Source organism: Oryza brachyantha, chromosome 1 (genome assembly GCF_000231095.2).
Source record: "Oryza brachyantha chromosome 1, ObraRS2, whole genome shotgun sequence".
Taxonomy (NCBI): Eukaryota; Viridiplantae; Streptophyta; class Magnoliopsida; order Poales; family Poaceae; genus Oryza; species Oryza brachyantha.
Window position 1 is genome coordinate 28,865,887 of NC_023163.2, and position 14,509 is coordinate 28,880,395.

At 46.1% G+C, this 14,509-nt stretch overlaps 3 protein-coding genes across 3 annotated transcripts; 2 read left to right on the plus strand and 1 right to left on the minus strand.

The window, feature by feature from the left end:
- Positions 1-1,003: 1,003 nt before the first annotated feature.
- LOC102700768 (subtilisin-like protease SBT3) lies at positions 1,004-3,518 on the plus strand. The gene has a single exon (XM_040524972.1). It carries the CDS (start codon positions 1,036-1,038, stop codon positions 3,289-3,291), a length of 2,256 nt encoding a protein of 751 aa, XP_040380906.1. The 5' UTR covers positions 1,004-1,035; the 3' UTR covers positions 3,292-3,518.
- Positions 3,519-4,022: 504 nt separating this feature from the next.
- On the minus strand, positions 4,023-10,201 carry LOC102701050. The gene is made up of 11 exons (XM_006646445.3): positions 9,846-10,201; positions 9,496-9,736; positions 8,868-9,015; positions 8,588-8,692; positions 8,308-8,465; positions 7,577-7,739; positions 7,035-7,171; positions 5,935-6,622; positions 5,305-5,417; positions 4,577-4,832; positions 4,023-4,471 (listed from the first exon to the last, which is right to left on the minus strand). The coding sequence occupies exons 1-11, from the start codon at positions 9,991-9,993 to the stop codon at positions 4,142-4,144; spliced, it is 2,487 nt and encodes an 828-aa protein (XP_006646508.2). The 5' UTR covers positions 9,994-10,201; the 3' UTR covers positions 4,023-4,141.
- Positions 10,202-11,439: 1,238 nt separating this feature from the next.
- LOC102701325 (magnesium transporter MRS2-E) lies at positions 11,440-14,438 on the plus strand. Its single transcript, XM_006646446.3, has 6 exons — positions 11,440-11,924; positions 12,118-12,291; positions 12,390-12,518; positions 12,630-12,778; positions 12,976-13,114; positions 14,013-14,438. The coding sequence occupies exons 1-6, from the start codon at positions 11,562-11,564 to the stop codon at positions 14,316-14,318; spliced, it is 1,260 nt and encodes a 419-aa protein (XP_006646509.2). The 5' UTR covers positions 11,440-11,561; the 3' UTR covers positions 14,319-14,438.
- Positions 14,439-14,509: the final 71 nt, after the last annotated feature.

Below are 14,509 nucleotides of genomic sequence, written 5' to 3' on the forward strand. Positions count from 1 at the left end.
ACACTCGTCTTTCTCTCATGCTCATAAATCAAATTTTAAATTTTAAACTTTAAATTTAAACGATCTTGAGTTTTATATATCATAGCTTATTTTTTAATACTTGTTTTTAAATTTTAAGAAACACATATATAAGTTTTATATAAATTAATTTTTATTTATAAATATATTATGTTGCCTTTTTTCAACAAAAGGCCACGGATAGCCTCCTTGGTGAGTGCGTCTGGGAATGCAGTTTTTTATCACACGGTAAATGTCCACCTGTTGTTTGTATGTCTTTTAAATAGTCATAAAAAATATTAAAAATAATAAGATAGATTAATATGAGTTATATCACTCAACAAACATGCAATTCTAAATTCGATTTCTACATGGGGTAATAAAAATAATAAAAATAATTGTAAATGTTCGTATACTAGTTTTAGTTTTTTTTTGTATGTTTTGCTACAACTTATAGAAGTTGAATTTAAGCTTACATATTTGTAGAGTGATATAACTCATATTAACCATGCTATCAAATTTTTTATATTTTTTGATAACTATTTAGATAACATGCAAACACATCGTCCTTGTGCTTAAAACAGTTTCCTGCGTCTGGGTGTCAAAACTATCCAGTCAATCAGATACGCGCAGCGCTCACAACTCAGAGAACCGCATGTGGCTGGCGACCTGGTGGGTACACGATCCAGCCAACGCGCCTACGCCAAAATTCCCTGGAGACCCTGCATCACACGGCATTCTGTCCAGTATCCGCGCCCGGCGTTCGCATCGATCAACCGGCCCAACAGCCATACCCGGCTACCCGCGCCATGCCGCCGAGGGCCACCCCGCCAGCTTACATTACATGACCTGGCCTCTCGCGGCGGGGACGCCGGGGACCCAAGCAACCACCGGCATTGCCGCGGGTTCGAAGCCGAGATTTTCAGCTGGTGGTAAGTCGCTAACCCCAATCTGCTATAAGATGACGCGCCTACGTCGTGGCACGGGTACTTGCTGGTTACACGTAGTCACGTACGTACGCTTGGTGCGTCTCGCGACATGGTGGCGTCGCTGGCGTTCGTGGCAGTGGCCGTCGGGCTGTGCGTGGCGGCCGCGTCGGCCGAGACGGCGACGTACATAGTGCACATGGACAAGTCGGCCATGCCGAGCGGCGGGAACGGCTCGACCAGCCTGGAGAGCTGGTACGCGGCCACGCTCCGGGCGGCCGCGCCGGGCGCTAGCATGATCTACGTGTACCGCAATGCGATGAGCGGCTTCGCCGCGAGGCTGTCCACCGAGCAGCACGAGAGGCTCAGCCGCTCGCCGGGATTCCTCTCGTCCTACCTCGACACGCCCGTCACGCGGCGGGACACCACGCACACGCCGGAGTTCCTCGGGGTGAGCAGCGCGGGGGGCCTGTGGGAGACGTCCAGCTACGGGGATGGAGTCATCGTCGGCGTGGTGGACACCGGCGTGTGGCCCGAGAGCGGGAGCTACCACGACGACGGGCTCCCGCCGGTGCCCGCCCGGTGGAAGGGCTACTGCGAGTCCGGCACGCGGTTCGACGGCGCCAAGGCGTGCAACCGGAAGCTCATCGGAGCACGCAAGTTCAGCGCGGGCCTCGCCGCGGCGCTGCCGAACATCAAGATCGCCGTCAACTCCCCTCGGGACACCGACGGCCATGGCACGCACACCTCGTCGACGGCCGCCGGCTCGCCCGTCCCGGGGGCGTCCTACTTCGGCTACGCTCCCGGCGTGGCCCGGGGGATGGCGCCACGCGCCAGGGTCGCCGTGTACAAGGTCCTGTTCGACGAGGGAGGGTACACGACGGACATCGTCGCCGCCATAGACCAAGCCATCACCGACGGCGTTGACGTGCTCTCCATCTCGCTTGGCCTCAACGGGCGGCCGCTCTACGCTGACCCTGTCGCCATCGGCGCGTTCGCCGCAATGCAGCACGGCATCTTCGTGTCCACCTCAGCCGGCAATGATGGCCCAGACCTCGAAGTCCTCCACAACGGTGCACCCTGGGCACTGACCGTCGCCGCTGGCACCGTGGACAGGGAGTTCTCCGGCATTGTCGAGCTCGGCGACGGCACGACCGTCATTGGCGAATCACTCTACGCCGGCTCGCCGGTGATCACCCAGAGCACTCCGCTCGTGTACCTCGGCTCGTGCAACAGATCCGCTGCCATCAAACAAAACCGCGACAAGATCGTGCTCTGCGACGCACAAGCTTCTTACGAAGCTCTGCAGATCGCGGTGCTGTTGGTGCAAAACGCCAACGCGGCCGGCGGGCTCTTCTTGACCAACGACCCGTTCCGGCTGCTGTTCGAGCAGTTCACGTTCCCGGGCGCCCTACTGAGCCCGCGCGACGGGCCGGCGATACTGCGTTACATCGAGAGGAGCGGCGCCCCGACGGCCAAGATCACGTTCCGGGCGACGTTGCTGAACACGAAACCGGCGCCGGAGGCGGCGGCGTACTCGTCGCGTGGGCCCGCGAGGAGCTGCCCGACGGTGCTCAAGCCGGACATCCTCGCCCCGGGCTCGCTCGTGTTCGCGTCGTGGGCGGAGAGCGTTCCCGTGGTCGGGAACCTGACCTCGCCGTTCAACATCATCTCCGGGACGTCGATGTCGACCCCGCACGCGGCGGGCGTCGCGGCGCTGCTCAAGGCGGTGCACCCGGACTGGAGCCCGGCGGCGATCCGGTCGGCGATGATGACGACGGCCACGGCGCTGGACAACAGCGGCAGGTCCATCAACGACATGGCCCGCTCAGGCCTCGCCGCGACGCCGCTGGCGATAGGCTCCGGCCACATCGACCCGAACAAGGCGACGGACCCGGGCCTCGTCTACGACGCCGGCCCGGGGGACTACGTCGAGCTCATGTGCGCCATCGGCTACAACATAACGCAGATCAGGCAGGTGGCGCAGTGGCCGACCTACGCCGTCAACTGCACCGGCGCGTCGTCGCCCGACCTCAACTACCCGTCGTTCATCGCCTACTTCGACCGGCACAGCGCCGCCGCGGAGACCAAGACGTTCACCCGGGTCGTCACCAACGTCGGCGCCGGCGCGGCGAGCTACGGCGCGAAGCTGAAGGGCAACCTGGGCGGGCTGGCGGTCAGCGTCACGCCGAGCAGGCTGGTGTTCGGTAAGAAGGGCGAGACGCAGAAGTACACGCTCGTGATGCATGGCAAGATCAAGGGCACGGACAAGGTGCTGCATGGGTCGCTGACGTGGGTGGACGAAGCCGGCAGGTACACGGTGAGGAGTCCGATCGTTGCAACCACACTGAACTCAACCCGGGTGTAGACTCGCTGTACTGTGGAACAGTGGAAGTTTCTTCAGAGTTCAGATACATGAGCATGTTGTTCATCTCCAGCAGTTCGGCAAAATACCAAATAATGTTTGGCCAGTAGTGCAGCCCGTAGGTTTTGGGATGCAGTTCGATTGCCCTAGTAATTGGCACGCTAAGTATGAATGTTCTTCCTTTTCTTCAAAAGCACGGTTACAACACAAAGATGCATGTTGCTCAAAAGAATCGTACAACTGTGCTGATGGATTTTGGCCCGTCTCATCATCAGGCAACAAAGATGCCGCATGCACGTCGTTCCGGATCCCCGTACAAACTGCATGTGCATGTGTGGTCATAAGCAAACGTGATTGTCGACAGAAAGAAAACAAATGAACATGCAGTTGCTAGCTTGTCACCTAAAGTGACAGAGCATGAAAGTTTTAATCGATTGAAAGGGAAGGTGCTGCTTGGGCATAGTTCTTATTTCAAGTATTCAGCTATATATTTTATATATTCTGATAGATGACACCGTAACTTTTTAACACATACTTGATAATTCGTTTTATTAAAAATATATAATTATTATCTATTTTGTTGTGATATTTATTATCAAATATAATTTAATTCTAACTTAAATTTTTGCATATTTTCATATTTTTTTTTGATAAGATGAACCATCAAAAGTGAGAAAAAAATCTGCGTGTCATTTATTATAACACAGATAATAGGGAGGAGGTATTTTTCATCATGAGATAATATCATGCATAATCAATGCCGCGAGGGTGATACCTAATTCGAACTATATCATCTATTTATGTAATATAGCAACTGTACACAACTGTACAAATCAGCAAGGCGCACACAGCTTCAAATATCAAGTGTGTAGGTTCCATTTCTTGAATCCATATACGTATCACTAGGTTGTACACTACCAGATTGTGTTTGTTGCGTAGATTTTGCTGGGAGTGTTCTGTTGTTTTCGCTACCATCCTCATATGGTAACACAACCACAGGAGCAGCATGTATCGATTCCCAGCGTTCCCTCATGAAGTTCACGAATGCCATAACCATCTCCCTCCGGAAATCTAGCTCCCTCGTGAATTGATCAAGGATAAAAAATGCAACAACATATTTGAAAGGAACCACAAGAAGAACAGCAGATGATGCTAGAAGAACGAGAGCAACCTGAGTCGTTACCTGTCATATGATCAAACAGATCTTACCAGGGAGGCATACAAAAAAATATCAAGAATAACTTATATTTGTTATTTCTAGTTTAGAGTGAGATTTATTTCAACATACCTCAGGCTGGCCTGCTAAAAAGATCGTCCGCATTTTCAGAAGAGAGACATTCAGGTTCTGAAGATAATTTTCCACTGAAGCCATTGCCTCTTTGAGAGCTATAATCTTTTGGATTGTGTTTGAAGGTGGTTGATCTTTTATTGTCACTTTGCCAAAAGATCTACCTAACCGACCTTGTTCTTTCAGCCCTTTCAGGGCTAGCATGGAAAGAGCCATCATCATCATGGTGAACGGAAAAACATAAGAAAGCATGTTCCTACATATCACCATAAACACAGAGAGATGTTAAAGAAAATGATACTTGCGCGTACAATACTGGAAGGCACAATACTTAGTTGGAAAAATGAGATAGAAAATGCAAATGATCCAGCAAATGGTTACCAATGCCTTGTTATAAATTATCCAAAAATTTCATTTTGGACTAGCTGTATACAGTCTAGATGCACTTTTCAAATGCCAAACTAGTGTAACTTAAAGATATAGAATTTGTATTGAACGGTATTTTTTCAAATATTGAAGTATAGTTTTCCTACTACTTTTCACGTAGCAGTAGTTCTGAACTACAGTTTACAACCAGGTACAATAAAAGCTGCCAAACACGACAACTGCCTTACCAAGGAACCCAATCTACATCCCTCTTCCCAGCACACACAATCCCTACTCTGGATTAAGTTGATACATTGGAGCATTACAACAAGAAAAGTACATCATATGTCAAAGTGAATTACCTGAATACGATGGTATAAGCTACAGCTAGAAAACATGCTGTTGAACGAGGGTTTTCCCAGCGTTTGAGCTTGTTGAAACTTTCACTCACTATTGCAAAAGGAAGTATAAGCTCCTGATTCATGAAATAAGAGATACATTATAAATCTTGTGCTTTAGCATAACAAGTAAACATGAAGCCCCTGCCCGAGAACAAGAGATATTTCTAACTCAACTGAAAATCACTTGGAATTTTGTCTAACAAAACTTCAGTAAAGAAATAATAATACTCATTACGATTTCAAATAAATGTCACTATTTACTATTTATTTGTTAACTTTGAATGGTCGTATTTTCTAGAAAAATGTGGTGTATGTCTAAAATTATATCATATTATATTAGTGATGTGTGATGTACAAATATATAACCATACAGCTTTCACTAATCAACAACTGGTCATTTAAATGTTATTAATGGTCAAAGTTAAAACAGGTGACAAATAAATGAAGATGGAGGTAGTATCAAAATTAAATATCTGATTGAAAAGAGTGAAAACAAAATTAAATTGTGTGCCAGGACAAACCACAAGTATAAATATCCCCAAAGAAACCATTTGTTTTGTTGTAAGTCATGCAACTGGGCGACAGACATACCTTGAAGAGGTCAATGTTGCTTGGAATACCTTCAATAGTAGCAGCAACAATTGTCGCCTGTGTTCGTTCAACTATTTTGCTCTTCTCTTTACAGGCAACCATAGCCTTTTCCACAAGATTTTTATCAGCTACAACTAAAGATTTGCTCAATATTACACCATGCTTAACTGAGGAGTTTCTCCAAAAGTTGGCCGAGTGGCTGGATGTCCAACTGGGAGATGTCATCCACTTCCGTAAGTATACACTACCATCTATGTCAAAAATATGAGCATGAGCACTAGATGAGTCTTCTGAAGGTCTACGCCATTGAGATGCTCTTTGACCTGCTGCTTTGGAGTTTGTAACAAGAGGCCCACCCCAGAATTTAACTGCTTGAGTCTGAAGAACAACGTCACCAAAAGGTGCGTTTGACAGGTATGAGAACTGTACTAATTTAGCTGGATCTTCATAAAGTCTACGTATGAATTGCAGAGACTGGAGCCTTGCAATACTACTTGCCGCACTACTAACAGCTCTTTTCTTGCCTTTGTGGGCACCATATACATGATGAATTGCTGGATCATCATCCCTTGGTCCATATTCACGAATGAACCTATACAAAGAAATAATTTCACTAATGAATGCGAGCCAGACATCTCGTCTCATCTCTCCACCAAAATCAACAAACTCCAATGTCCACTCATTGGACCTGTCAACAATCAATTATTACTTTGAGATCACTAACTGCATTTTATAATTACAGTGAAATAGCACAAACAATATGCTAACACAAATATACAATTTATAGTAAAACTACAAACCAATAGAATAATCAATATGCTTAAGAATATTGCTCCCATAGAGAAATGGTAACAGATCAAAATTTCATAGCAAGAAGCAACAACAGAACCTCCTGACTATAGTAAAATAAGTATTTATGAGCTAATAACGGCTAACAGTGATTTCACAAATGGAGTACTATGGTGTATTGTTGGTATGGTTGCACACTTGCACCAATCAATCTGGCAGTAATCAGTCATAGTGTTCTCCTAGCAAGTTGTGAATAGCAGCTTAAAAGTAAAAAAAAAAGGACTCTCTAGAGAGTAACCAGGCATACTTACACTGAACCAGATGAAACAGATACGGCAGAGTCGAACAGTCTGGATCCAAATGGTCCAACCTTTGCTTTCTCAACCCTTGAATTACGATCTGTAAGGTCAAGCCTCAATGGTTTATTGGTAGCTGTTAGTCCAATGGCCTGCCAATATCAATGCAAAGATGGAGGAGTTGGGCCCAAAGTCATCACATCTTGCGAAATTCCAAAAGAAGCCACAAGTAAAAATTGTTAAGGGGGACCAAGATTCACAAATTACATGATTGACAATTTTCATTTTTTATCTGACTTATTTGATGAAAGAAAAGATGTTCCATCTTTGTAACTTATATATGTATATTTATTTGACTGTTACAAATAACATCAATTGGTACTAAAGAACATAGAACCAAATTTTCCTTTGCTATCATAACATGGGAAAGATTATAGTGAATCAATATCATGATGATGCTTAAGTATCCTTAACAGAAGGCCATCTGTGTGGATAGTGACAGAAGAACGCTCTTGAAAAACTATACATACATCCACTTTTCCAGTATGAATTCATACCTCAAAATAGAGTGCCTTGTTGGTCAAGGTTAAGTGTCCAGGCCACGCAGTGTTCTGTTCCCATTTCAGAACAGGTCTTTTTCTACTAGAGCCTATGCATAGGACTTGTTCATCAGACAAAAAATGATCTCCACTTTTATGTGTCTGCCTCCCATGATGAATTCTGTAACAGGTATCAGTGAACAACCATTCAACATATACAGTAGTACTCCCTAGGGGCATATGAAAAAGAGAGCTGAAATTGTGAACTACAATTAATAGTTAAAATTGCTGCACAGAATCTGACAACATGATCATGCTTCACCAGATTAAAGTGACATATAATAAATACACTAATTTGACTTATGACGGCAGCAAGAGCCATCAACAGCCAAGCAATCAAATTTCTTGTTGGCCTAAGATCTAAGCCAAAGGTCTAATGAAAGAGATGTCGTGTACATAGAACTTGAAGTTAGAAATACGTTTCCTGAAACTTGAGAAGCTTACTGCCTCATTGATTTGCTTTTATTAAGCATAAGCAAAACCGCTTATCAACAATTAGAAAATAATTTGTGAATAAAACTTTTATATACATGTTCTTAACGATCTAAAGGCAAAGACTGGAAACTAAATTATGATGAAAAAAACCCAAAAATCAACTCCAAATTTAAGTTTTAAAATTCAAAATTTGGATTATAAGCATAAGCATGAGCGAAAAGATAGGGGGAAGTGATTACAGCCAGCAATCTTACTTCAGAAGTTCACCAAGGTATGTTGTCCATAGATCTAATGAAAGCCCCTTTTCAGAACCAAGAAGGGCCCTGAAGAGATAGTGAGCCGTTGAAACATCAGCTACACCTGCCACAGCAGGGGCAATTCGGACAAAGGCATCTTCTCCAACAAGTCTTCCCTACCATGTTAACATACAAACTCAGAAATCCATCTTTTGGTACTCAAGTAAAGAAACTCAATAATATTGAATGAATTTAAGTTATCGACAATGTGAATATGTACAGATGAACTACATCTCACCAGTATAGAATAGTTATCTAGTGAAGACTCTGTGTCATCATCTTCACCATATGGATCTTCCCAAGCAAGCATAGTCATGAATATCAGCCTTTGAAATGCAAGCTCCTGCCAAACATTTCAAGCATAAGTACTTACCAAAAAGTACAACTGGAAAAAAAAAGGAGCAATAAACATGCAATAATGTTCGGTTGATTGATAGGGAATGCAGCTTGAGTGTGAAGCACTGAAGCACATATTAAACTTCACCAAAACAACAATACTGAGTTAGTAACTATTTTACCTTCAAACTTGGATGCAAATCAGAGTTATCTCTTGACAAGTAACGGAAGCAGCAATACTCAACCAGATTTCGAGCATCATTATGAACATGTTCAGGAGCAAGAGCTTCAAAGACCCTCTGCACCTTCCTCCCTGTTAACCCATTCAACCTGAAAAAGAACTTCATGTAAATAAGTGAAATTCAAAGGATGGATACCAGATCATCCATGAACTTGTATTATATACTTAACCAATTGCCCATTTGTGTAATTTGTGTGATACAAGTTGGTAGGAACAAAGACGTGCTAGTGAGAATTGCTCCTCTCCTCCATACCGCTAGTCCTTGTTCTACCGACAGCACGGTAGATATACATAGAATGATAGAAACCTAACAACTGAATTTAGCCAAACCAAAATTGGATCATCGTTTTGCCTAGTGACGTATTCACATCAAACTGATGATATATGGCAACTCAGAACATCATATGCCAGGTGAAGCATAAGCTGCATAACAGTGATGATAGTACAATAACTAACCATGATGATCCATAGAACAAACTGACAGAGATAAGACCACTCATTTTCCATCAATCAGTCAACCACAATGATCAATCAACTGTAGAAGCGCAATCGGAGATAACTTTACCAACCTGGCAAACTGCTCGATGGCGACGACAGCGTCTAGCGAGAGCCAGCCACGACCGACCCGCCGCTCCACGGTGATCTCCGGCACAGCGACGAGAGCCTGCTCCTCCAGCACCTCCTTCCGCCGCTTCTTCCTCCCCTCCGCCTCCTCCTTTTGCTTCCCCTTCTCCCGCGCCGCGTTCGCCGCGTCGGCGATGGCCCCCCGCGCCCGGGACAGCCATGAGCGCACCCGCTCCTGCACCGCATCTGCAGACCCGCCACCAACCCAGCGATCAGCTTGCGTCACAAAACCCCCCTCACTTCGGGGTATGCCGCCCTCGGCTTCGGCGAGGTTAAAAAGGGGATGGGCACTCACCTGCATCGACGTCGGGGATCCGCCACTGGGAGCGGAGGGCGAGGGCCGGCGCGGGGACCGCGGCCCGGCGGCGACGGTGGTGGCCGCCAGCGACCCTGCGGCGGGGGAGCGGCATGAAGCGCGGGGGCTGGAGCCGGAGCTGGAGCATGGTGGCGGCCGCTGCCGCCGCCGCCGCCGACGATCGGTGGGCACGGTGGAGAGCTAGTGGTACGGAGGCGGGCGCACCAAACCGCCTCCCCTCGATTCCATTGGTAGGGGGTGGGAGCTGCCGCTGCACGTTGTCTCGCTCTGCTTTGCTACAGTTTGGGAAGCGGAGAACGAGCCAGATGACGCTTCTGGAGTTCCGGTGCGAGAGGAAAAAGACTTTGCGCTCTTCATCTCCTGTGTTTGGCTGCTACTCAACGTGTCGGTTCCCATTTAACGGTATTTATAAAATTTTTAAATCTACCGCTTAATCATTTAATCATGTGTTTTACTAAAAATTTATAAAAATGAAAACCAGTCATGCATAAAAATAATATTTATATTTTATCATCAGATAACAAAACTTCAAACGTTGCACGTAAATGATGTAAAAACATGTTCTTTCCGGTAAGTAGGTACTCAACTTGGTCATTTGTCTTATTAAAAAAATTATAAAAATATCGTTTATTTTGCTTGTGACTTAGTTTGTTATAAAAAACTTTAAACACGACTTATTATTTTTTATATCAATACTATTTTTTAATAAGACGAACGGTTAAACGTTAAAAAAAAGTGAACAGCTAACTTCTGCGTGGGCCCCACCAAAGACATTATCCACACTACAACGAAGGCATCTCAGGCTGTGGTGGGATGGGCCAAAACCTACACCAGCCCACATAAGAAAATCCCGGTTCGGTCTTGTTTCAAACGGGCTTCAATCCCCGCCCGTTATTGAGTATGGGCCTTCGTATTGATGGGCTGAACGGGCGAATAAACCACCAGGAGATACACACACACCAAAAAAGAAAGACCGGCACGGAAGAGGGGAATAATCCAGAGGAGAGAAGGAAGAACAACACTATCGTCCAAAGTTGGATGCCACAAACCAATTATTAACACACAAAGATGCTGCTCCCCTCGGCGTCCAAAAAAAAATTCCATGCTCACTTGTCAAACGGACGGAAGCACACCTGTCACTGCTACGATATGCTATCGCCTACCAACGGGTGGAAAAAAACTGCCGGGGGAAGCGAGAACCGATCGAGTAGCAGCGGATAGTATCTCCATCCTATAATAATTTTAATTTTTATTTCTGTTTAACAATGTTTGACTATTCGTTTAATTTAAAAAATTATATAATTTTTTTAAAAAATAGTTCTAAATAAAATATTATCATGTTTTATCGTTTAATAACAATAAAAATATTAATCATAAAAAAATTAAATAAAACAAAGAATTAAAATATTGTATTAAAAACTAAAAAAAAATTATCATCTAGTAACGGAGGAAGTCAGCTCGCGCGGATCGGAGGCCACACAAAAAAAACGGACGCGAAATTGCGAAAATCACCGGGTCGTCACGGTGGCGGCGCGCGCGCGCGCCTCCCCTTCTGGAAGCGCACCTAAAAAAAAAAGAGGCCACGTCTCGGGGTCCGGTCAAAACCCTCCTCCGCTTCGAAATCCGTTGAGCTCGCCGCCGCGAAATCGTAACGAACTAGCGCCGCGCCGCGCCGCGCCGCGCTGATCGAGCTGCATGGAGCGGAGGCCGCAGCCGTCGCCGGTGGTGGCGCCGGCGCCGGTGCCGCCGCCGGCGAGGAGGAAGGGCGCGGCGGTGAACCGGAAGTGGCTGGTGGTGCCGGCGGCGGGGGAGGAGCGGAAGGTGGAGTTCGGGAAGCACCAGATCATGAAGATGACGGGGCTGCCCGGGCGCGACCTCCGCGTGCTCGACCCGGTCCTCTCGTACCCGTCCACCATCCTCGGCCGCGACCGCGCCATCGTCGTGAGGCTCCAGGGCGTGAAGGCGATCATCACCGCCACCGAGGTGCTCGTCCCCGACCACGAGGACGTCGTCCTCGCCTCCTTCCTCGTCGACCTCCGCGCACGACTCTCGCACCCGGTACACCATCTCATCGCCGCCATCACTCCCCGTTCCATATAGGCAGACGCGCAGGCGCAGGCGCCATGTTCACTCTTGGCTGCATTGGTTGTAGCAGATTGCATCTGTGAACTGATATGCCATTGACTTTGTGTGATTTGATCCTGTTCCCCTCGTGGTAATTTGAAACTCCGATGATCCTTCTGCATGAAAGGACGCGGCGCCTAGCACGAATCCGGCGACTGATCGCGGCAACGGGATGGAGCAGCGAGATCAGGGGAACGTACCACCGGCGCTCAGCATTGTTGGCACCACCAAGATCCCGCCCTTCGAGTTCAAGGTGCTCGAGGTTTGCCTCGAGCACGCCTGCAAAAGCTTGGAATCTCAGGTATACTGCTAATAGAGAATTTGCCTGTTGCTGTTGCCGATGAATGAATCAATATGGTATATTCATGTTCACTTCCTTCCCTCTGCAAATGGTGTCAGACTCGCTCTCTGGAGAAGGAGGCGTATCCGGCCTTGGACAAGCTGGGATCAAAGGTTAGCACGCTGAACCTGGACCACGTAAGGAATCTCAAGAGTCGCATGGTCGATCTCTCAGGGCGCGTGCAGAAGGTACGCAAGAACTGCGGACTCCGTTTGATAGGTTACGTGTAACTGTGTAAGTTGCAGCTGAGGGCGATGGCCTCTAAGCATTTTGCCACCTGTTCTTGCTCTCGCACGTAGGTTAGGGATGAGCTGGAGCACTTGCTGGACGACGACATGGACATGTCGGAGATGTACCTGACGAGGAAGCTCTCGTTCCAAGGACTCAGTGGGTCGCTGAGCAGAGCGGATTCAAACAAGTATGCATCAGTCGATCATGACGATGATAGGTATGTCACCTGAATTTGTCCTTTCTTTCTGGTTTTGGTAGGTTCAAAGACTCCAAGTAGGTGATGTAACTACCTGAATTCGTCAGTAACAGGAAATGGATGTTGACAGGTTGTCTTGATTAGATAAGGATAGTTCATACGCCGAATTGCCGATGCGTGGGGTTTTGTTTTAATCTTTCAGTTACACTTGTATGCAGGGAGGAGGAAGGCCATGATGATGAGACAGAAAGTGGCCGCGAAAGTTCCATCTATGTTAAGCCGGATATTGAAGAGCTGGAGATGCTTCTGGAAGCTTACTTCGTGCAGATTGATGGAACACTGAATACTTTGTATCATGTATGTTCCTCTTCTCCCTTATTATAGCTATTATTTTTCTTCCATATTATAAAATAGTCTGGTCATTTCTAGATTCACGTAGATTCTAATTAATAGACATGTATAAAACATGAGTAAATTATACATTGGGCTACATTTCATTACCAAATTGTTTAGGATATCTAAACTGCAACAACGTCAAAGTTGTCATATCCAAAGTGAAAAGATAGGTTTAAAGTAGATCCAAAGTGCTTGTCGATATCACTTGTAAACAAAAAATCTATATTCTCCTATCTTGAGTAATTATATGTGGCACAAAGTGCAATTTACCCGTATAACATATATATTAATCCAGGGATGAATAGTGACGGAGCCAGCTACCAAAACTTGTGGGGGTCAAAATTGTAAAATTCTTCAAATTTTCTATGCATGTAACACAAATATCAATAGTTTTTAGGTTGTTTTGCAAAAACCCTGTGATTACATGTAGCTCTGCCGCTTTGGATGGATCTAAATCTAAGTAGGATCAAAATATTTTGTAATATTAAACAGAGGGAAGTATTACTATTTGACCAAACTGACCATCTCCATGCTTAGGCAGAACGTTATTGAAATGACTGTCGTGCTATCATCAACTGTTTGTTTGTACAAGTTAGTGATTTTTTTTCAATTTAGTAAGATATGCAATACTAAGCTATAAACTCTGTAAGGATTTCTGCTGAAAAAATCTGATGAAATCTTGCTAAGGTTTGTCATTGAAATCGACACTAGTTCTTCGAACAGACAGTTAAAACTATAAGTTGACGCCGTTACGTACTTTGTGTCTTTGCATTCCATATCACTTGCGGATTTCCATGCGTGCTCTAATGTTTCCGTGGACTAACTCACTAACATGTGCTGTGCCTATTACATGGCGAAGATCCGTGAATACGCGGATGACACTGAAGATTACATCAACATAATGCTGGACGAGAAGCAGAACCAGCTGCTGCAGATGGGCGTGATGCTGACGACGGCGACGGTGGTGGTCACCGCGGGCATCGTGGTCGTGAGTTTGTTCGGCATGAACATCCACATCGACCTAATGAAAGATCCGGAGACCCCCGAGATGGCGAGGATCTCGAACATGCACTTTTGGGAGACCACCCTTGGCACAGTTGCCGCCTGCATTACTGTATATCTCCTAGCGATCTACGCTGGGAAGAAGAGCAAGATCCTGCAGTGATGCTCCTAAACAGAGGAAGCGCCAGGTTGCAAATTCTGCAGCCTCACTGGCTGCAGTTTTCCGTTGTGTATGGATGCAATACATTATTGTTAGTTTTATGTGATGTAGGCCAGCATAGCATAAATAATCGAATGATATTTTTCCCATCGTGAAGCTGCGGGGTGTCATCTCCCTTTGCTCCCCTTCTCTTA